Genomic DNA, 23238 nt, shown 5'->3' on the forward strand with positions numbered 1-23238 from the left:
GTGAGGACAGATCTTTGGAAAAATACTTCTTTTTGGCTTCACATATTGCTAGGCAGTAAGATTTTAAACAATCCTTGTATTTAGACCATGCCGAGGGACACGATAGCCGTTTCGCAGAAGCGTATAACCTTTTCTTTTTATTTCGGAGTGATCTAAGTGATTTATTAAACCATGGGTTGCGTTTGTCATTAGATATAGTGAGTAGTGGCACATATTTGTCTACTAGGAGTGACATAATATTTCTAAATGAATTCCAATTCACTTCAACAGAATTATTTGTAAATGATGGAAGAAACGTTTTCTGAAAGAAAACCTCAAGTTCATTGTTCATTTGTTCGTAATTTGCTTTGCTATAATCCCTTATAATCTTACGTTCAGCACCAGCGAATTTCAGTGGAATATAAATTGAGAACTGCAGTAGGTTATGGTCATTAAAGCCATCAAGTTGCATGACAGGGCTTATGCTATGTGGCTCTGTTGCGAGAATAAGATCTAATATGTTAGTACCGCGGGTAGGCTCAGAAACAATTTGCGTAAGATTGAACTCTAAACACAGCTCAATAAAATCACCTGAATCAATGCTCGATGAAGACAAGCGAGACCAATTAATATCAGGGAAATTAAAATCCCCAAATAGGTATATTTTATTAGTGGGAAACTGTTCAAGGGCCCTGGTAATACTTTTATGAAGATCTGACACGAACAAGCGGTCAGCGGCAGGCGGGCCATAACAAACTACCATCAGTAACTTCCCGTATAATGTAGGACAAGCCACCCAAACTACCTCAAGAGCAGTGTCAGTGTCAACGAGAAAAGAAGGAATAGTTTTATTGATGGCCACCAACACGCCGCCCCCCTTCTTATGTGAACGATCGTGGCGATAAATGGCGTACTGATTAGAAGTATGAAATAACTCGGAGTCACCTACATCTGCATAAAGCCAGGTCTCGGTTAAGCATACAACATCAGACATGCTATCTTCAAGATATGATTCAAGCATGACACGTTTTGGCAACAGACTGCGGATGTTGGTAAATGATACTGAAAGTGAAGGTGCACGTGTAGTTGATAGCCGCTGGACTTTAGCACCGCGCACATCGGCAACTAGCTATCGAGCAGGTACTACGGAATCAGAACAACTATCGTAAATATACGCGGTATTATCGATACGAAGTTTGTCAACATTCAATTTGTAGGGACAATTACGTTCTCTGGCAAATTGAAGCAATTTCTTACGTGCCTGTCGAGTAGCTAGCGAAAAATCTTCTCTAATAGAGATCCCAGTATTTTTCAGCTTATGTGCGCTGGTGAGAATTTCCTGCTTATCCTTAAAGAACGTAAACTTGGCAATGATTGGTCTTGATTTATTTGAAGCAAATTTTCCCAGCCGGTGCACACGTTCAAACTGAGAACCGGCAGTTGTGATATCCAACTTATCTGAGCATAGGGCAATAATTTTTCTTTCTGTAGTCTACCAACTCTCTTTATCCTCGTCGGGGATTCCAAAGAACAACAGATTGCACCGTCGCATTCTGTTCTCAGCTTCGTCACACCTTGACATTACTGCCACAAGTTGATTGGCAAATGAGCCACTAGCATGATCAGAGCTGTTAGACAGTGATGTGGCATGTGAAACAAGCTTTGCCTCCAAAGTGACTACTCTCTCGGTCAAGCTTTTAATTTCTTTATCGGTAGCATCTTGCTTTTCGCTCAGCCTCTTAATTTCACCGATTAATGTATTCTGACCAGCTTCTAGCCTACGCACAGTTTCAAGGACAATGTTAAGTGTTTGTTCGACGGTAGGGCCGGGATTTGATTCAATATCACCCGACAGCAACAACAACAGACATGCAGAATTTTTGCGCAAGAATGAAAAGAACAGCAGCAAACGCCACATCTTATCATACAATTCGGTCGGGCACGACACCGCAACAAGGCAGTAATGGCTGCATTTTATACAGGATGCATCTTTGAAGTAACCAACCTGGAAAAACAGCAACGGTAAGCGTCCCATCCTTTCAGCGGCGTCGTGCCCAACCGAAGTGGTGCCTTGCTGGCCTTTATATCCCGCTTCATAGCTTGCGAGGGCGTCAGTGAAGGGACCATGTTGCCAGCCACTAGGAGAAGAAGGAACCAAACTTGGCCATCCTTGCACTTTTGGAAACCGGGACAGAAATGCTTGATCAGCCCAGCGCGGCCAAGGTTCGAGAACCCACGGAGATAAGGCACCGAGGAACGTAACCTGGAAAAACAGCAACGGTAAGCGTCCCATCCTTTCAGCGGCGTCGTGCCCAACCGAAGTGGTGCCTTGCTGGCCTTTATATCCCGCTTCATAGCTTGCGAGGGCGTCAGTGAAGGGACCATGTTGCCAGCCACCAGTAGAAGAAGGAACCAAACTTGGCCATCCTTGCACTTTTGGAAACCGAAACAGAAATGCTTGATCAGCCCAGCGCGGCCAAGGTTCGAGAACCCACGGAGATAAGGCACCGAGGAACGTAACCTCCCATCAGTACAGTCACCCATCAGTACAGTGTATTTTGTTTTGACTTTACCCATCGCCGATTCCATGTCTTCATAGAAGCTTTCGACTTCCTGATCATCATGACTGGGTGTAGGGGCGTACGCCTGTACGACCTTCAATTTGTACCTCTTATTAAGTTTCACAACAAGACCTGCCACCCTCCCGTTAATGCTATAGAATTCCTGTATGTTACCAGCTATATTCTTATTAATCAGGAATCCGACTCCTAGTTCTTGTCTCTCCGCTAAGCCCCGGTAGCACAGGACGTGCCTGCTCTTTAGCACTGTATATGCTTCATTTGTCCTCCTAACTTCACTGAGCCCTATTATATCCCATTTACTGCCCTCTAATTCCTCCAATAGCACTGCTAGACTCGCCTCACTAGATAACATTCTAGTGTTAAACATTGCCAGGTTTGGATTCCAATGGCGGCCTGTCCGGATTCACAACATCAATGCAAATGTTTAAAGGTGCATCTAAAAACTTGAGACAAACCGGCAGCTTCAAGAAACAGCGGCGTAGGACTCCATCTTTGAGTCCTAGCTTATGCAAGGATGTTCTAGCATTTAGGGCGTCAAACCCTCATGCTAACGTGAGGGGCATGGCCGCTCTGGTACCAATTTTCAAGTCATCAGTTTAGAGGATTTTAAACGACCACCTTTCACCTGTACCACTTTAACCAGCACCAATCATGCACCAAAAGCCAATGAGTCACCGGACTTTTTGAGCAACACCATGTTCACAGATGAAGCCAATTTTCACAGAAATGCCTGGGTAAATTTGCATAATGCACACTATTGGAGTGACTACAATGCACACTGGGCAAAGCGAAATTGGCACCAGTACCAGTGGTCGTTCAATGCGGGGTGCGAGTTTATGCCAGTGCTATAATCAGTCCCATCTTCTTTGCTCACACACTGACTGGACAGCAATACGAGGACAAAATCCTTGCAGGAGTGGTGGATGAGTTTCTCAGTGGACTCCCGCTGTTAAATCTTCCACTTATATGGTATCGGCAAGATGGAGCACCAGCAGACAGCAGCAGCCGAGCACGAAACTGGCTGGATGCTACTTTTCATGTGCATTAGATTGGAAAGCACGGGCCTGTAAATTGGCCGGCTAGCTCACCTGACCTCTCTCCACTCTATTTTTTTTGGGGGGTTATATGGAATATCATCGTTACATGATCAAGACCGACATCAGATTATATCAAGACAAGGATAACGGATGTCTGCTGTAGAATTCAAACGTCGGTCAATAAGAAAGCCACTGAAGATGTGATAAAGCAGACTCAATACTGCGTAGCTGCAGAAGGAGACCTATTCGAACATGGCCTCTAGGCAGCAGCTGGTGTTCAACGGAGCTTACGAATTCATAGATAAGGGCACACTGAGATCTGGAGCTTATTTTTTTTTTGTGCAGGCGTTTCGATGCCAATTCGGCTCATTTAGAAGTGGCTATTTACTTTATTGAACCCATAAGTTTTACCTTTTGAAACACATGGGTCACTTCCCTATCTGTTTATTTTGCTTTTATTTTATGGCATGAACCTGTTTTTGCAGCACGTATATGTACACTTTCATGAAAACGAAAACCGTCACTTTAATTTGACTTTGGCCCCGAAGGAAGTTTCTAGGGTTTCTGGCACGAAATATAACTGCATGCACACTCTTTCGATGTGGTATTAGCAAAGCCGGGATTTTGAAACATGCTATGCCTATTACATCGCTTTACGTGTGGGGTCAGATTGGCGCTTCGGCCACGTTATCAAGTGGCTTTTGTTATCAGTGGGATTAGTTGGCCTTGAGAGTCGGATAATAAGTGTGACATAGAGAGGAAGGAATAGCTGCAAAGCATGCGAAACCTGCTGTTGGTGCTCCTTCTGTACCATTATGAAGCTGACACACTTTCTCTTTGGGTTCGCGACAGGCAGTGCGGTTGCTTTCAATCAGCTTATTGAGGGCGCTGCTTTATGATGCGGGTGGGGGTGCAGTCACGTGGCATTTTTAATATTTCATGAGGTTTGTTTGTCAGCCAAAAAAAATTGCAATTAGTATGTTGCTGAAAACACAGCAGTTAGATGTCATTTGATTGTGCCTACAAATGCCTCAATAACACTTTGGTAATTAGGATAGTACTTCTTGAAATAGAAAATTAATTGCAATTATCAAATTAAATTTCAGGAACGAAAGAATTACTGGCGGCTACTCCAGTGGACTGGAAACACTATGCACTAGGTTTTCTTCGAGTAACACAACTGCTCTTTTTTTTAAGTATTGGTGCATAATAGTTGGGGCACCCTGTGTAACTCACTCAGTAACTGATATGAGGCCAATTCGGATTCACTTGAAATCAGACTCAACAGCAGTCATGCGCAGGAGTGCTTATACTTGGACTCACAGAAAAAAAGAAAGGCAGAGACAGGCTGCAGTTTCACCGGAAAGGCGAAGCTGTATTAGTGATAACGAAGTATACGACAATTACACGAAGGAAGAGTACACTGTTGAGACATGCCAGATTCTTGGTGGTGGGAGAGGACTCAGGCTATGAATTTGAACTGTCTCCTACTATGAGGTCTTGTAAATTTTCATATAAGGCCGTCACTTTAGTGAACAACTCTCCGAGGTCACACGAAGTTTCTTCAAACACAAGAAATTATATATATATATATATATATATATATATATATATATATATATATATATATATATATATATATGTGTGTGTGTGTGTGTGTGTGTGTGTGTGTGTGTGTGTGTGTGTGTGTGTGTGGGGTTCGGAAAGCTGGTCCCCGCTCGCACCCTGGAAAAATGAAAACTCTCCGCCTGTGGTGCGAAGTGTTCCTACCACCGTAGACTAATCCAAAGGCTGCTTCTGGCATTCGTCTTCAGCGGGAAACAAAGGTAGGCATTTTTCAAGCAGTTCACATGCTTGAAGCATCCTGGCAGGAAATAAGTGCAGACATTATTATGAACTGCTTCAGCAAGGTCCGGATAACAAGAGAGGTTCAGGCTGCAGAAGCTGACCGAGGAGAGAAAAAGCTTTGAGACCCGCCCAATCTTGCTGAAGCTTGTATTTCACTTCGCTCGAATGCAGCAGCCCTGGAAGACGTGCAGCTTTGCGATTTTTTGCATGCGGACGACTGTGCCATAACTACAGAACAGATCTTGGATGAGGCACTGGTGGAAAGTATCCAATAGCACAGTGACAACGCCGGATCTTTGGAGGTCGATTCATCATGTGCTTTGCCTTCCATGAAGGAAGTGCTGGGTGCCATTGATGTTTTGCACCGTGTCGCGAGTTCACTAGACGATGATGGAACAGCGTTGTGGACCTTGATGTCTTATGAGCGTTCAATGTTGCTTTCCTCACAAACAAGCAACAGAGCAAAATAAGTTTTTTGCTGCTAAATAAACGTGTTTTGGGTGAGTATCTCCAGTTCCCCGTTTGTTTAATTTGTGCATTTCTTTTTCAGATTTTCATGCTAAAACTGCATATAATGAAAAAATCTGTGTAACGAAAATTTTCGAGCATTTGTCAATTTTGTTATATCCAGGTTTAATTGTAGTGAAAGCCTCAAAATTAACCATTCCATATGAGCTATTCACGAAAATGTCACTTTTGGCTCTCAGCACACATGCTGTTGCTATTTTGCATAGATTCTGCGCTGCGCACCACCTAAGCACCTTATAGTAAGAATGATGTTTGCAAAACAGTTGCTGACGCCAAGAAAACTATCGACAAAAATGTAGCTCCATGTCTCCTCTAAAGCGCAATGTTTCTTGCTTTTTGTTTGTTTTTCACATTTCTTGTCATGGATTCCGCTAATGTCTTGCTGGAGGCTGACACCTGAACTATGTCAAAGTGCAGGCGCACATAAACAACACCGTCTGGAAAGTGCAAAGTGCAACCGTGTGACATCCCCGCAAGTATGGAGGTTACATTTCACCATGCACCTAGCTAGTACAGCCGCAGAAAGAAATTCGAAAGAAACAGGCGTGCGCAGAAAGAAGGGTGAAAGGAGGAAGAGACACGCCTCCGTTGCTAGGCGACACTTTTCTGGGCGGAGCATGTGCTCACAAAATCTCATGCATCGTTGCCTCCACTAGCCCACTTTCTTTTTTTTACTTGGGCGTCATCCCAGGTTTTCCAAATCCATGCGCCGTGATGGCTGCCCTCTGCGCCTTGTCGTCTGCTAGCCTACACTCTGAGAAAAGTTTACACCCTTTGAGTCGTATCTTGTCACACAATAATAAACGTCATCTGTCTTGTCCGCATTTCCTTTCTTTAACGCTGCGAGCGCAGTACTTCCCAGTGACGAACGGCATGCGCATTATCAGCATGACATAGCATTGCCGACAGCAAAGTAGCGGGCACGGCGTTTTCGAGAAAGGAAACGCAAGCAAGGCAGATGACGATTATTGTTGTGTGGCAACTATACACCCCAAAGGGTGTCAACTTTTTTTAGAGTGTACTGTTTCAGCTGCCGTGAGGGATACACGGAAATATAAGAACCCCCAGGTTTAGAAATATTAGTTCATAGTACTGAGGCAGTTAACATAGCAAGAAAACTGGATAATGATCATTATTCTGAAAAGTTCGGTATACTGAAGTTCATAGTACTGAAATATTTTTGCATTGAAACTAAGAATTCAGCAGGGGATTTCTGAAAAGTTTGTTAGTGTAGTGTACGTAGTAACGAGGTTTCACTGTAGTCACCATTTTCTCATGTTTGTGTGTCATGCTGCCAATTGCATGAACTATGCCACGCTGCTTCATGCCAGGCTGTAAAAGCGGCTACGACCCCGTGCAATCTGTGGAGGATGAGAGACATTTTTTCAAGGCACCTCACATGCTGAGCGTTTTCAACAATTTGAGCTCGCCATACAAATGCTGGACACAAAGCTTTCAAGCTCGTGTTCTGTCTGCAACCTCCACTTCATCAATGATGACATTTTCAAGGCCTTCGAATGCAACATTTGTGGTGATACTGTGGTCATATCATGCAACAAATGAACACTGAAAGAAGACACCATGTCTTGCCTGTTTCCGAATTGCCCAAGTTACCTCTCAAAATCCACACAGAAACACGAAGCACCAGGTAACAGGCAATCACCAGCAAAACAAAAGTGGCAGAAGAAACAAGGTGAGTGTGTGAATGCTGCTGTCGGAGTTGCCTACAACGAAGCGAGCTTGTCTACGGATGAGAGTATGCCAGTGGAGAATGTGTTTCACATGTTCAGTCGCATGATGAAAGGGGACAAACCACAAAAAATTCTAGTTTGGCCCTTGACGTTGTTGATACAACAGTCGTTTTGTACGAGCTTGGAATAAGAAAGAATATCCTGCTTGTAGAAATGTCTGTGGCATTGTCAGACAACCTTAATTAAGTTGTCAGCACAGATAGTTGAATAGTGCCACGCAGTGTGCACGTGAGGCCACTGAGTTGAAATATATGGACGACTTCACATGGTTTGTGCTATAGGCTTAAGCTGTGTAAGGGTTGTCCTGCAAAGAAGTACCCAAAAATATTGTCAGTGGTGGCATCAAAGCATGGTGAAACGTGGAGGCGCAACACATGCACATTATTGTGTGTTAATACTACATGTGCTCAGTGCCGGACTCTCAAGAAGCTTTTCTTGCATTGAATGAAGCAGCAAAAGGATAGCGAGAAAAACCAGGCTGCTCGCTTGAGGTTGCTACATTTTAAAGCCATTCATGCAACCTCAAGGCTTGAAAACCTGAAGGAAAAAGTTCTTCTGATGAAGATAAAGCTCAGTGCAATTACAGAAAAGACAATTGACAGCTCACTTCATATTCTTCTGGCCAGGCAGAAACTAGCTTTCAAGATGGCTTTCATGGCTGCAAAAGCCAAGTAAAAAAATGGGAGGTGATATGATGATGAAAAGCTTGTGACATCTTTGTTACTGCACATCTCAAGCCCTAAGGCTTACCGTATTTACTCGAATCTAATGCGAACTTTTTTTCCAATAAAGCGGGACCAAGAATTGCATGTGCCTTAGAATCGAGTACGACCCTAAATCTGCGTTACCATATCGCCATTGGCAATTCGATATGGCCGCCTCGTACACGCTTCGAGCCTAGCTGCCGTAGCTTCCTTCGTGTGCTGCAGTACATGTGCTTAGGCAATGCTTCCTTTGGCTTAGAGTAGTGCACCGTCCGTCTTCCCGTTTTCTGCATTTGCTCTACCAGCATGGAAGTGCCGACTGCAAGGACATGCCGAGTTCATCATGATGCCACAATTAAAAGAAAAGCGCTTACGTGTGCGGAGACATACGGAAATCGTGCCGCATCAAGGGCCTTCGGAGTTCCCGAAACTTGCATGCAGGACAGGAGCAAACAGGACAGGCATTTCACACCGGTAGCTGCTCCATACGGCGTGGCCGTGTGGCCCTTATCTTGAAAGTGATCTGCGATGGAGACAAGAGTCTACGCATCTAGGCACACTGCGCTGTGTTCTTGTCGCTTAGTTCACGTTGAGGCGAGAAGCCGCATAAAGGTCAATTCCTTCGCTCCTGCTGCCGCACTTTCTCGCTCCAGCGTTTTGATAAAAGAGTTTCCGCGGTCATTGAGTGAGACGTGTTCATGTTTGCTTGTGCACACATGACACCATGTTTGTTAATTTAGCTTGTAAGCAAATGTTTAAAAGTTTATATGGCCGATAAAACTACTATCCTCACTTTTCATATAGTTGTCTACTAATTTGCTCTCGTAATCGATGCTCCGCCTTTTGGGCGAAATAGTGACTTTTTTTTATCACAACTTCAGTTCATTGGGAGTGAATCCTTGTATTTTGGAAATGAGAGAAAGTTGTATTTCTGTATGAAAGAATGAGTTGCGCAGTGCTGTAAGGGACTATTCTTTTTTTTTTTTAGGTCACGGCAAAAGAGTGCGCGTTACAATCGAGGGCACGTTAGAATTGAGTAAATACAGTACACTTTAATGGCTGATTTGCAGCTGCTACCACTGCCATAAAAGGCGCGGCTTCGCCGAATAGTAGCAGGAATACCATTCAAGTATGGATTCAACCAAGTTGCATTGTAAAGCATCAGAAGCCATTTCAGCAACAAAAGTAACCTACAATGGCTAGGTGCATTGCTCCTTGATGCGATAAAGTTCAAGCAAGGTGTCTCCTTCAATAAGGCCTCATGCAAAATGGATGGCTTAATCAACTATGGTGAAGCCATGGCACCAAATGCAATTCATCTTGCTGACCATGCATTGATGCTGATGTTTGTGCCATTGTTTGAAGACGGGGTGCAGCCAATAGTTAGCTTTACTGCAAAAAAAAACAGCTCCTGGAAAAGTTCTTGCAAAACTGGTAATAAGTGGCATCCTGGAACTGCATGAGAACAATGGCTCAGTGCTGGCTGTGATCAGTGATAGGGCTGGCAACAACAGATTTATGTGGAGCCAGCTCGTTGTGTTAGGAAAAATGGATCCGACAAGCCACTTCATTGAGCCTCTCTGGGAATCGTCGCAAATTATCTACTTCATTTGTGATGTTCCACATATTGTGAAGTGCATACTGTCACAGCCTAGCAGGAGACGGGAAAGCCGGTATCGAGGACGTGTAAAAGTACTTTATCAGAGCAGTCAACGCGGCGTTGTTGTCGTCTCTGTTTTTCTACTTGCGCGCTACTTCAGCGTCATTTTCATCGCCTGGCACATACCCACAGCGACCATACAGGATGTGGCATTTGCCCCTCCTTTGAAAAAAAAGGCATCGTCCCGATGCACCAACGTCCGAAGGCTGTGCACAGACGGTGCAAAGTTGAGGTCATGAGGAAATTTATGGCTTCATGCGAGGCACGTGCACAACCTCGGGCAGATGCCACCAGCGTTTGGAGCAGTTATGGCTATGGGGGCCAACTTCATAATTAACATCGCTGATGCGGCGCAGAACTGTATACGGGCCGAAGTACCTTCGCAGGAGCTTCTCAGACAGCCCCCGCAGACGAATCAGAGACCAGACCCACACCTGGTCACCGGCGTTGTATGTGACAGGTCTGTGCCGAATATTGTAGTGTCGGGCATCGTATTCCTGTTGTTCTTGGATTCGGAAACGTGCAAACTGCCTGGCTTCCTCTGCGCGTTGCGTAAACTCCTCGGCACCAGTCTCGTCGTCACCGCACTCGTGTGGCAGCATTGTGTCCAACATTGTTGTCACTTCCCGGCCGTAAACGAGGTTGAAAGGTGTCGCATGTGTTGTCTCTTGGCGCGCCATGTTATACGCAAATATAACGTTTGGTAAAATCTCGTCCCATTTCTTGTGGTCGACTGCGATGTACATGCTCATCATGTCTGCCAGAGTCTTATTCAAACGTTTTGTCAGCCCATTGGTTTGGGGATGATAAGCCGTGCCCTTTCGGTGAGTGGCACCAGTTAGTCGCAAGACGGTGTCCAGAAGCGTAGCCGTGAACACAGATCCTCTGTCTGTTATGACCACTGCGGGAGCGCCATGCCTTAGGACGATGGCTTCGATGAAAAATCGCGCTGCTTCGGCTGCTGTTCTACGTTGGATAGCACCTGCTTCAGGGTATCGAGTAAGGTAATCTGGGACGACGATTAACCATCTATTTCCGGCAGTAGACAGTGGAAACAGACCTAAAAGGTCCATGCCAATTTGTTCAAATGGCACTTGCGGTATCTGAACAGGATGCAGTAGACCAGCTGGCTTGCCGGGTAGGGCTTTGCGGCACTGGCAATCTAGGCATGTCTGTATGTAACTGAGCACGTGCTGGTGGGCGAGCTGGTTATGCATGATTACATCGAAGGCGCCAAATAAAACAATGGACGCAGGAAGGAGACACGCCTACATGGCTGTCTCTTGTCTCCTTCCTGCGTCCGTTGTTTTATTTGGCGCCTTCGCTGTAATCCTGTATGTAGCATTTCACGATCGACGCAAGTCTTGGCCAATAGTACTTTAGCCTAATTCTTGCCAATGTGCGGGTGTAGCCCAAGTGACCAGCGGTCTGGTCGTTGTGACAGGCACGTAGGATTTGGTCGCAAAAAGATGCGGGTATGACGAGTAAGTAGCTGCTGCCACGAGGTGAAAAGTTCTTTTTATAGAGAATGTTGTGGCACAAGCAAAACGAAGGCAGCCTTCTTGCGAATAACCTCGGCACGCTGCTTGCGTTTCCCTCTAAGTAATCGAAAAGAGGAACCAGTTCTGCGTCCTTGCGTTGGTGGCGTGAAACGGCGACAGTATCTAGCACACCTAGAAAAGTCACGTCATCATCGTCATGCACTGCAGTCTCAACAGGAGACCGAGAAAGGTAGTCGGCGTGGGTGTGTCGTTTCCCTGATTTGTAGACAACCGTGAAGTCGAACTGTTGGCGCCGAAGACTTCAGCGCGCAAGCCGACCAGCTAGATCTTTTAAATTAGTCAGCCAGCGAAGTGCATGATGATCACTGACAATGGTGAAACACCAACCATACAAATATGGCCGAAATTTCAGGATGGCCCACACCAGTGCGAAACATTCTTTTTCTGTAGTGGAGTAGTTAGCCTCTGTCGTTGATAGTGTCCTGCTGGCGTAAGCAATCACTCTTTAGGTGCCGTCCTGCCGCTGTACAAGCACTGCGCCAAGGCCGAAATTACTAGCGTCGATATGAAGAATCGTAGGAGCGTCGTCATCAAAGTGTGTGAGCATGGGAGGCGTCTGCAGCCGATGCCTTAAGTCGTGAAATGCCTGTTGCTGGTCTTCGCCCCACACGAAGGGGACATCTTCTCTGGTGAGATGTGTTAATGGCCATGCGATGCACGAAAATTCCGCAATAAAGTGTCGGTAGTAGGCGCAAGGGCCCAGAAAACGTCGCACGGGCTTTTTATCTGACGGCGTTGGGAAATTAGCAACGGCAGAGATTTTATCAGGGTCAGGTCTGACACCTTCACGACTAACAACGTAACCGAGAAATTGAAGTTCTTCAAAGCCAAAATGGCACTTTTCAGGTTTTACAGTTAGACCAGCCGAGTGTATTGCTTCAAAGATTGTCTTTAGTCTCCGTAAGTGTTCCTCAAATGTGACAGAGAAAACAATCACGTCGTCGAGGTACACCAGACAGGTTTGCCATTTGAGGCCTCACAGTACCGTCTCCATTAGTCGTTGAAACGTTGCTGGCACAGAACACAAACCAAAGGGGAGCCCCTGAAATTCATAAAGTCTGTCGGGCGTCACAAAAGCGGTCTTCTCACTGTCTCTCTCATCAACTTCTATTTGCCAGTAGCTGCTTTCCGAGTCCATTGACGAAAAGTAACGTGTGTTTCGTAGCCTGTCCAGCGAATTGTCAATACGCGGTACCGGATAAACGTCTTTCTTTGTGATGTGGTTGAGTTTTCGATAGTCGATGCAGAAGCGCAGGCTACTGTCCTTCTTTTTCACCAATACGACAGGCGATGCCCAAGGACTCTTAGATGGCCGAATAACCCCGTCCTCAAGCATCGTCTCCACTTGGGTTTGTATTGCCTCGCGCTTTTCCGGTGCTACACGATAAGGATTCTGCCGAATTGGTCTGGCGTTGGCTTCAGTGACAATATGGTGCTTAGTGAGCGGCGCCTGGCTGACTCGTGACGTGGATGAGAAGCAGCTCTTAAACTCATCGATGAGCTCAAGAAGGCTGTTGCGTTCGATGGGCGACAAGTTGGGACTGATATCAACCACAGGGGCAGGCTTAGCCACGGTGGACATCACATTCTCCACTGAGAGGTAGTCTTGTACTGAGGTAAATTTGTCGAAGTAAGCAACAGCCGTGCCTTTAACAATGTGTCGACGTTCTCTGGTAAAATTCATCAGCAGAAGTTCAGCATGTCCGTCGTGTACGTTAATTACGGCCCTGGCGATGGAAACGCCTTGACTCAGTACCAGAGCATCGATGTGTTCGACGACGCCAGTCCCGGTGTTCAAGTTGTCGCAGATAACAGGTACGAGGGAACAGCTTCGCGGCGAAAGTGCGACGCTGTCGTCAGCGATACGTAAGCGGGGTCACTGGTGTTCCACGGGGTCGATTTCGTCTGAGCTCGTAGCAAATGTGACGATGAGGTCACAGACATTAATCACTGCACCGTACTTTCTCAAGAAATCCATCCTCAATATAAGTTCCTTGCAGCACTCAAAGAGAATGACGAAGGTTGCACCGGTGATTACTATTCTGGCTGTGCATTTTCCAATAGGCGTCATCAACTGGCTGCCAGCAGTTCTGATGTTGGGCCCGGTCCACGGCTCTTCACTTTTCTCAGCCTGTCGGTCAGCTTTTGACTTATTATCGAAAAATGGGAACCAGTATTGACGAGAGCGGCCACTTGGTGGCCGTCAATGCAAACGACAAGATCGGCACTGACGGCGTCGGTTACAGGGGGTGTGGTTGGAGTCATCGGAGTTTTAGAGTCGTCGGTCGTCGCTGATGGGGGCTCTTGGAAAGTTAGACGGTTTGCAACCTCACCCCCGGAGGTCGCTGCCTCTAGTTTCCCCGGCGCGGGCTAGGGGACCTGCCCCTAGAGGTGTCAGGAAAATCGTGACAGGTAGGTGGGGTGTAACGAGCTGGAGAAGGGGAACGAGCTGGAGAAGGGGAACGCGATGGAGGCGTCGCTGAACCTTCCGGCCGAAAGTTTGTAGAATTTTTATCGCAGGTACGTGCAGCATCAAACACAGGGTAATTGCAGTTGGGAAACCTTGGATACCCAGCTGCGTGATAGTGGCACGCGCAGTAAACATGTCCTGCTTCGCCTCAATGAAAGTATAGCGGCCGGCGGTCAGCGGTGCGCCACAAATCGGTCTTTCGAAGTGGGTAGCCGGCAGGGGATTCACCGTAAGACCGAGGCGCAGCGATTGGCTGGCGGTGATACGGCATAGCTGGCGGCGGCTGTGACTGTCGAAAATAGGGCGTCGGAGGTGGCGGTGATGGCTGCGTTGTAGTGGTTGACGGTGTCAGCAGCATCGAAGTGGCGGGAGGTGGATGAGAGACAGCTTCCGCGTCAGTTAATCGTCGTGGCACCGCCTACCGGTCGGGCGATGAAAAGGCCTGTCGCACTTCCTCCCGAACAATATCAGCGACAGAAGCCACCGCTGGTGCCATAGGAGAAATCCCGAGCTGCCGGATCTCCTCTCGCACAATCTCTCGGATGACTTCACGCAGAGACGTGCCGCAGCTCTCGGGTAGAATTGAAGCATTCACCGGTGAGTTCTTGCGATCATATTGCCGGTACTGTTGCTGTAGTGCCCGTTCTATAACGGTAGCCTCCTTGGTGAATTCAGCCACTGTCGTCGGTGGGTTCCTCACGAGTCCGGCAAACAGTTCCTCCTTCACTCCGCGTCGGAGATAGCGGTAACTTCTTTTCTTCGGCCATCTCAGGGTCTGCTCTGCGGAAAAGGCGGGTCATATCTTCTGCAAACATGGCAACGCTCTCGTTTGGTTTTTAAATGCGGGATTCGAGTAGGCGCTGCGCGTTGTCTCTTCTGTTGCTACTAGTGAATGTGTCTAGCAGCTGGGTGCGGAAGGCATCCCATGTGGTCAAACTTCTCTCCCGGTTCACAAACCATGTCCGCACACTGTCTTGAAGCGCAAAATCGACAATAGCCAGCTTTTGCTGGGAGCCCCAGTCATTATAACTGGCGACACGCTGAAATTGCTCCAGCCAATCTTGGGCATCTTCAAAAGCGTCACCATGGAAACTTTCTGGGATCTTAGGATTCTGTAGCGTCACCTGCGATGGAGTTGCAGTAGCCATGGCAGAAGTAGGTAGACGCGTTCCTGCAGGGTCCCGCAAAGGGTTGAACTCGGGCGTCAGGCCTAGCAGGCGGCGACTGTACCGGTGAACTGGAGTTTCGACGAACGCAGGTGATTCTGTGTTCGATGTATGGCTCCGCGAAGGGGTGCCGAGCATGAGGCAATCCTACCCAGCACCTCCACCAGTGTCACAGCCTAGTAGGAGACTGGAAAGCCGGTGTCGAGGACGTGTAAAAGCACTTTATCAGAGCAGTCAACGTGACGTCGTTGTCGTCTCTGTTTTTCTACTCGTGCACTACTTCAGCGTCTTTTTCATCACCTGGCACATATCCGCGGTGACCATAGAGGATGTGGCAATACGAAATCACCTGAGGAAGCACACTTATGGAATGGTAAGTAAACAAAATGTGTTTATTTTCCAAACAATTTAACAATTTCTTTTCATTACTTCCAGGCTGGCGACCTTCACATCAACTTTCAGCATTGCGTCACATTATAAGAAACATAAAAAGAAGCACGTAGGTGTTGTGCCAAAACTCACCGAAGCACATGTTACCCGAACAAACTGTGCGAAATGAGCGTCGGGCTGGCTACACAGGTATGGCTTGTTGCTGTCAAAGCACTTCGAAATTTGAAAAATACAATTTCTCTCTCTCTCTTCTTTTGCACAGGTTTTTAGCTGTGGGACATCAATTGGAATATATGTGTACAGGGAAGCAAATGTCCCTTGCTTGAAAGACTGTAAAGGGACTTGAGACATTCAGAAGAATGCTGAACAATGCTTTTAATGCACTCAACGTCAAGCTTCCATGCAGGGGAATCAGCCGTCATCCCAAAGAGATACAGGCATGTGGCCAACTCTCATCCTGGAGCCTAAGCTTGATCTTGCATATGCTGTCGTTTTGCTTTGTATTATCGTGAATTGTTGAAACTTCTTTTTTTCAGATCCTCGAGCAATTCATAGAAGTCTTGAATGTGACTGAGCAAAATGCAGTCGAGAAAGGTACAACCTATGACAAATTGGTGCACTTGCCTGTGTACTGTAATGCCTGCTCCTGTAGACCATGTTTCAAGGAGATAAAAGATTCCGGGGAGAAGACAGGACCAGACTGCACACGAACTGATAGAGGCATATCATATAAGAAAGAGAGGCCAAGACTGTCAGTGATAGCACTTCCATTAGGCTGTTTCACTCAGAGATATTTTTTATTAGTGGTTGCCCCACTAGGCTGATGAGTGGTCTTGTTGCTGCGTTCTGCACATGTTATATTTGTCTATATATTGCTACATGTTGCCGTGAATAAATCAGTGGAAAGTTACCACCCATGTCATCGTTTTGTGTTCTCTTCCTCTGTCCTCGTCTTTATTAGCAGTCAAGGTGATATGCAGTAAACACCAACTAGGCCAAACTCTAGTTCTTCTGGTACAAATGAGATTTTTTTTCCCTCTCCTTGAAATTCGGCCATCGACATTTTTGAAATTCTTGAATTGTCCTTTAATCTTGAGTCAAATGTTCTTTATGAGCCCTGCAGCTGGGAATGCTCGGCAGCAGTACTGAAGTGTGAACAATGTTTGTGTGCCATGTCAGCAGCTGAGTGTAGCCGGATGGTCTATTCATTGCAGACAACGCAGTAGTGCGACATTACTTTCCCATTATGCATATGACTGCTGATGGGGAGAACTTAGAACTCGTAATTTGAGTTGCCAAGTTTAGGTTAATTGGCTCTGACATGGGCTCATTGCAATGTGACCATGTCTATTGGCACAGATTACTGAAATGTTGCACTGCAAATCACATTCTAAGTTTTAATCCCCTTTGCAGAAGACCACAAAAGGCAAGACAGTGCTTTTGAGAAATTATTTTTGAGAAATGAGGGGTCGCAAAACGTTGAGAGCTCTTGGTGGTGGTAAAGATGAGAGATGGCTCATAAACTTCCGTTTTTGCTTGAGGCCTCCTTTCTTATTTTACACGCTTACAAAATGACCTTTTTTTAAGGCACTTGGAGCACATTTTCAGCTTAATCATTATAATACAGTGTAGATTTGGTGTTGCAAATGCTGAGACATGCGGTGTCCCAGAATAATTTTTCTCTTCACAATCATCTGCGCATATGGGTGTAGTGTAAATCTCAATCAAGGTATCCTGGTCTGTTTAAAAATGTAAAGGGACGTGCACACTGGGATGACAGGCAAATGCACTTTTATCTCTTGATGCTTGCAGCCTGCTGGTGGATGAGCTGGCTAGCTGCAAGGCCCGGCTCATGCGCCAGTGTGATGACTTCCAGGAGGCATTGCAATGGATGGTCAGCGAGCACCAGCATCTGGAGGCGAACCTGACGGCCACTTGTCGGTGCGCATCTTTGCCTACCTCACCAGGGTTTGACATATTTGTGTGTCAGGGCTATGTGTTACTGACATCAAAATGTGCTGAAAGGGAGCGTAAAAGCCAGCATATAGTATAACACAATGTTTATTTCCCTGAATTTGACGTGCATAACCCCTGTTTTCTTTATATTCAGGTACCAAAATGCTTCTTGTTATTTTGTGTGTCTATTCGCAATTTCATTTTTGAGCCGTGATGCAAAGCAGCATGCACTTATTGCCATTGTCATCAGGTGCTATGATATAAGTGGAGAACTGAAACCACCAGCGGCTTTGCTAGCACTTCTGAAACTGCCAAGGCTTGCATGTCGCATACCACGTCAAGCGTCGTCCCATTTCCCCATTGCTGGCCTGCACAATGGCAGTAACATGGAAGTGGAGAGGGATTTTCTGCTGAAACTGCCAGCATCTGTGCTGTGACGCGATAGTAACTGAAGGGAGCAGCTTGTGGTAACAATTCGCTTTTTGCGCCCAGCCTTTCTTGACATCAAGGACTTGGTAGCCCACGCCTCTGTATAGCAGTATAATAAAACTTCGTTAATTTAGATTTCACAGAACTGAAAAAAGAAGAATGTTTGAATTAACAGAATGTCAAATTATCGAGGGTATCAAGAAAATAATAAACAAATGCTTACTACATCAACACACTTTTATTTAGTAAATGAATCGGCAAACCTCGTTTCTATTTTGCACAAAAGCAAGGCGGAGCTACAATTCTCGTCATCTCTTGACTGGTTAGAGCTTGTAGCAGTAAAGGCTTCGCGACTTCCTTCACAGACTGGTCGCGATGCGCGTTATCCCAGACACTCTTTTCGCTACTGCGTGCATCCCAATTACTTTTTCACTAGTGAGCTGGTGGCTAACAGATTGTCTGTCCATCACAATGTAGCTGGGGCCCTTCATCCTCGACAGCTATGCACTTAGTCAAAACGAAACTACTGTTTGCTACAATCACTGCAGATGAAACCACGGCCGCTATTGACGTGATCATTGACGGCGACTTTACAGTTCTGAAGGCATGCGGCTGACCCATGCAACAAGTCAAAACGAAACTACCGTTTACTGCAACAACTGCTGACGAAACAGCAGTCACTATATAGTCACTATCGACGCAATCATAGATGTCAACTATGTTGTTTTGAAAGCACATGGCCGACGTGCACACTGAGTAAACATAAAACTAGTTTGCTGCAACCGCTGCGAATGAAACCACGGACGCTATCGACGCGATCATGTGTGGTAAATACGCAGTTACAAAGGCACGTGGCCGATGCGGTGTTATCCGCGGCAGTGTGCACAAAAATAAAGCTTTAAAGGCACAATTAGGCACGAAGTATTCCGGCGTTGCTGTCGTTCATGTATGATTCCGCTGATGACTATGGCAATGTGGACTCCACTGCTTCATTTTGGTTGGACGCTAGCTTTGTCTTTGCTTTTTTGCACCACTTCGCGTTTGCCAAGCTCTGAGAGTTGTCCGAATTAATGAGAGTTTGATTGCTTTAAATAATACCTGGTCCTCTGGTGTCTGGCGACAACAGAGAACGAGTTCGAATTATCCAAGCTTCCGAATCAATGAGAGGTTAATTAATGAGGTTTCACTGTAATACTTTCTGCATCTTGCAGTGAACATTGAGCTGCTGCAGTAAAACGCTATAGAGATCACTTGACTATAGTAACGTATAAACTATATCGGGCACCTATGAAATTGTCACTTTTTTGCCCAGCTTTCACTTTTGGAGTTACAGTCGCCGACCGTTTATTCAGACCTCACGGGGACTGCGGAAATGTCCGAATAAACAGGTGTTCGAAAAAGCAGATTAAGAAAAAAAATGAAATCCTTTATTTCCACGCACTTATTCGGGCTCGGCAGTAGGCTTGAAGAAATCATGAATGCGCTGTTGCATACTGTTCCGTTTACGTGCAATCAGATAAGCCTGAATCTCGGAGAGGGTCGTACGGTCACTATAGGCGGCTGAAAGCAGTCACTGCTTGTACACGCTCCGCATGCGACAGTAGCATAGCACATGGTGCATAATCTTCCGACTCGGAGTCATCGACCGGTGGCGCAGCAGAAACCTGACGAACGATCTCGCCCTCGTCGAGTTCTGCGCATGTCAGTACAGCAGTTTCAGCACCTGTGAAACTGTCAAATGAGACGGTGTCCGGAATCGCAATGCAATCACTACGCAGGTCTCGGCAGAACATTTTCCACGTCAGTAGGGAGCACATCAGAAGGCGACAAATCTTAGGCCTCCCGGCACCCGCTTTCCGGCATTCCCCAGTGCATTCTGCGCGGGCACTGTCGGCGCCATTAGACACTTGACGCAATGCTTCCGTATGCCGCGCTGGATCACCGGAACCTCGACACAGCACACAAAGCAAACACCACCATGCCGACACCAGTCGCACAAACGAAAAACGTGGCCTACTCGCAGTGTCGTGCTAGGCTAGCGTGCGCAAAGAAACAAATCAGGTGCTGGATTGTCTTGACATGACTTACTAAGCTAAAACCGGAACTGCTGTAGAGCCACTCTATCGAGCCACTCTATCGAGCCAGGCAGAAACCACGACCTACTGGAACTGGAAACCTGCACAGATATCCGGTTTCTATGGGAGCCACTTGCGCCCACTATCGTTCAATCATTGGCCGTTGGTGTTGCTTTTATAACCTGTTCGGCTGCTACTCTACAAGTTGACTGGTGCGGTGTTGTAATTAGTACGGCGGCTGTTGTGTTGAGACGAACTGCTTGTCTAGTTGATGATTTTCGCTAACATAGTGGCAGTGATGTCACAAGGCTTTGATCGGTCACTTGGCTCCAAAAGTTGACTGGCTGAACCTAAAAAATGTTGGAGCGTGTAGTTCGCTGCTCTCTGAAATAGTGTTAAATAGCCGCTCCTATTGCCTTTTTCAAGCAGATTATTATAAGTCACATTGTTTATAGAGTTCGTAACGTACGCAACAGTTTCATTGTATATGTTGTAAAATCCGTTTCTGCGCTCTTTAGAAACTTGAAACCACCGTAATGTTCGACGACAGAACGATTACCACTCATTTAGCTCTTAAATGTTGTCCATGAATCCGTCATGAGTTCAAAAAGAGAATCACACAGCTTCCCTGCGTACGTATCTTAAGCACTACCGTCATGCTGCTGCCGTACCACGCAGAAAAGCTAGCTTTACAGTTTGAAAAGAGTTCCGTGACACGATTTAAGGCCTGCAGTGCAGCACGTTTCAAAGCACTGGGATCGCTTTTGCCAGCTTTCTACTGAGTATATGCTAGACATCCAACGACATTAAAAACAAGATATGCTCACCTTTCCTTCAAACAGAATCGATCCATCTATTGCACATATCGGGCGGAGGACTTACTCGTAAATACTTTTACCAGATCATCTGCCTTTCACTACGGCACACATCAGTAAATCCTAATGTCATCTACAACGTTAGGCTATCTGTAATCAACTCAGAAAAGCTAGATTATCCTATGAATCTTTTAAAACAACTTTTCCAGTCTTTTACGGAGGCTAGGAAAAGGAAATTTCTTGCCGTTGATCTAGCATTGCAGCTACCACCTGTGCTCGTTGTTTACAATTCTTGCACCTCTCCTCCTCCTCCAGTTTCACAATTCAAACGCAAAGCATTCGCAAATTTCTGTTTTCTTTTTATATTTGTGAATTTATTCATTTACCACCAATACAAGCGCTTTGTGCCTGTCGAAATGGCAGCAGGAGCGCTGAACACATCGCAGAAGCAGACGCCAGCGAACAGGTTATAACTAGCACCACTCTGCTCGTACGTTCTTTCCCTAGCGGCAAAAGAGGCGAACTAGACGAGGTGTGCTGGAGCAGGGAGATCTGTGCAGGTCTGGAGTTCAGTAGTTCGTGGCAGAAACGATGATGATGAGCGGGGATTTTCAGTAGTGCCACTTTGTGTGGCAGCAAGGAGGCTCCGTTCAAAACAAAAATGGCGTTCAGCAAGTCGAACCATTAACTGGTCAGAGTCAGTGCATGGTGCTCTCAATCGAGTTGGCTCAAGGAGTGTCCGAAAAATCATACGAAAGGTTGCAAGGTGTCCAAACTTTCGGCAGTTGTTATACATTATGGTCTATGGGAAGAATGGCGGTGCCGCGAAGCAGACCAAATAATCGAGCATGTCCGAATTTTTGGAGTCCGGAAAATCAGTCGGCGACTGTATTAGCTTCTAGCAGCATCGACATCGAGGACGATGAGAACGGCGGCTGGCTGAGAACAGGCCATTGCTTAGGAAGTGAAGCGGGCAGCACATGGTGGTCGGGAGATTTATCTGCTGAGGAACGACCGTCAGCTAGGGCCTTCTCCTCAATAAATATATACTCCTGTTTATTGTGGCTCATTGTGACATAATAGTTCTGCGAAAACCCGCAATATGGAGGGAAGTAATGAATAAAGAGATAAATTTGTCCCGGACCAGGACGAATTTTTCTTCAACTGCAAAGTTTTTCTTTCGAGAAACCCGTATGGGTTTCCTTTGTAGCACTTAGCTACGTTTAGGTGGATGTCTCATTTTCCCTTTATTAGTGGCTCATTTTAATCACCAATTTTGCACGCCACAAAATTGGTGACCACGGACAGCGGACATGGCTGGCGACAACTACAATGCTTCCAATGATCAGCACGGAAACACTGTTGTGGATGACTGATCGAACGACCCCTGCACCACAGTGTGACGTGGCTACTCTCACTGAGGCCAGTACTGGCCAGCAAACCCCCACCTCTGGATCACTCAAGTAAATAGCTGGTTTGCCATTACACTGGTCATGTCGCAGACTCAAAAATTCAATCATCTCATATCCTCGCTGCCACCCGAGATTTCCACCGAGCTTCATGACCTGATCCATCAACCTCCAGCAACAGACCCTTTCGATATCCTCGCAAGTGAGCCTGTCAAACACACAACAATGTTGGAACAACGATGGCTACAGCAGTTTCTCCAAACTGAAGAGCTTGGAGATCGCAAACCTTCACAGCTCCTGTGTCGTTTTCAGCAGCTGCTTGGAGACAAGGCAATCACCTTTGATCAAGATTTGCTTCGAGAATTATTCCTGCAACATTTGCCCACCCCCAATCCACATGGTTCTGGTGACCGCTAGCAGTTTGCCTGTGTCCCAGCTAGCCCAGCTTGCAGACTCTGTCATGGATGCATCAAGTCCCACGGTTTCATTCATGGAATGTTCAACTGCATCCACTGTGCCACCCTCGCCCTTCCTGCAAAGCCTGCGTGCTGAATTCCGCGAGGAGATCTGCAAACTGTCAGCCCAGATCACCACTCTATCTCCTCGATGCCAGCACTCTTCATCGCGTGGCCACTTTTTCTCATGTAGCTTGCCATCCTCATCAGGGCAAAGTGAATGCTGGTACCATCGTGCCTTCAGTAACACAGCGTGAACGTGCAAAGCACCTTGTAGTATTTAGGGAAACTCCCCGCAGCAACACTGGAGGCGGCGAGTGGTGCTCGTGCCAAAGTCAGCCACTTAATCTTTGTGACTGACAAAACCACAGGCCTGCATTTTCTTGTGGATACTGCTGCGGAAGTCAGTGTTATCCCATCCT

At 46.4% G+C, this 23238-nt stretch overlaps 1 protein-coding gene and 1 long non-coding RNA gene across 3 annotated transcripts in view; both read left to right on the forward strand.

Moving 5' to 3' along the window:
* The window catches only part of LOC126543063 (golgin-45), a 153048-nt gene that overhangs the window by 55449 nt on the left and 74361 nt on the right, over positions 1–23238 (forward strand). For both annotated transcript variants that reach the window (XM_072286322.1, XM_050190216.2), the window contains exon 5: positions 17490–17618. In XM_072286322.1, the coding sequence (XP_072142423.1) occupies positions 17490–17618 (129 nt within the window). The remainder of the gene's footprint in view (positions 1–17489; positions 17619–23238) is intronic.
* Positions 13557–16594, forward strand: LOC140216053 (uncharacterized). Its single transcript, XR_011892690.1, has 3 exons — positions 13557–15866; positions 15940–16114; positions 16214–16594. It is a non-coding gene; the product is annotated as an uncharacterized lncRNA (long non-coding RNA).

The sequence above is a fragment of the Dermacentor andersoni genome, chromosome 2 (genome assembly GCF_023375885.2).
Source record: "Dermacentor andersoni chromosome 2, qqDerAnde1_hic_scaffold, whole genome shotgun sequence".
Lineage (NCBI taxonomy): Eukaryota > Metazoa > Arthropoda > Arachnida > Ixodida > Ixodidae > Dermacentor > Dermacentor andersoni.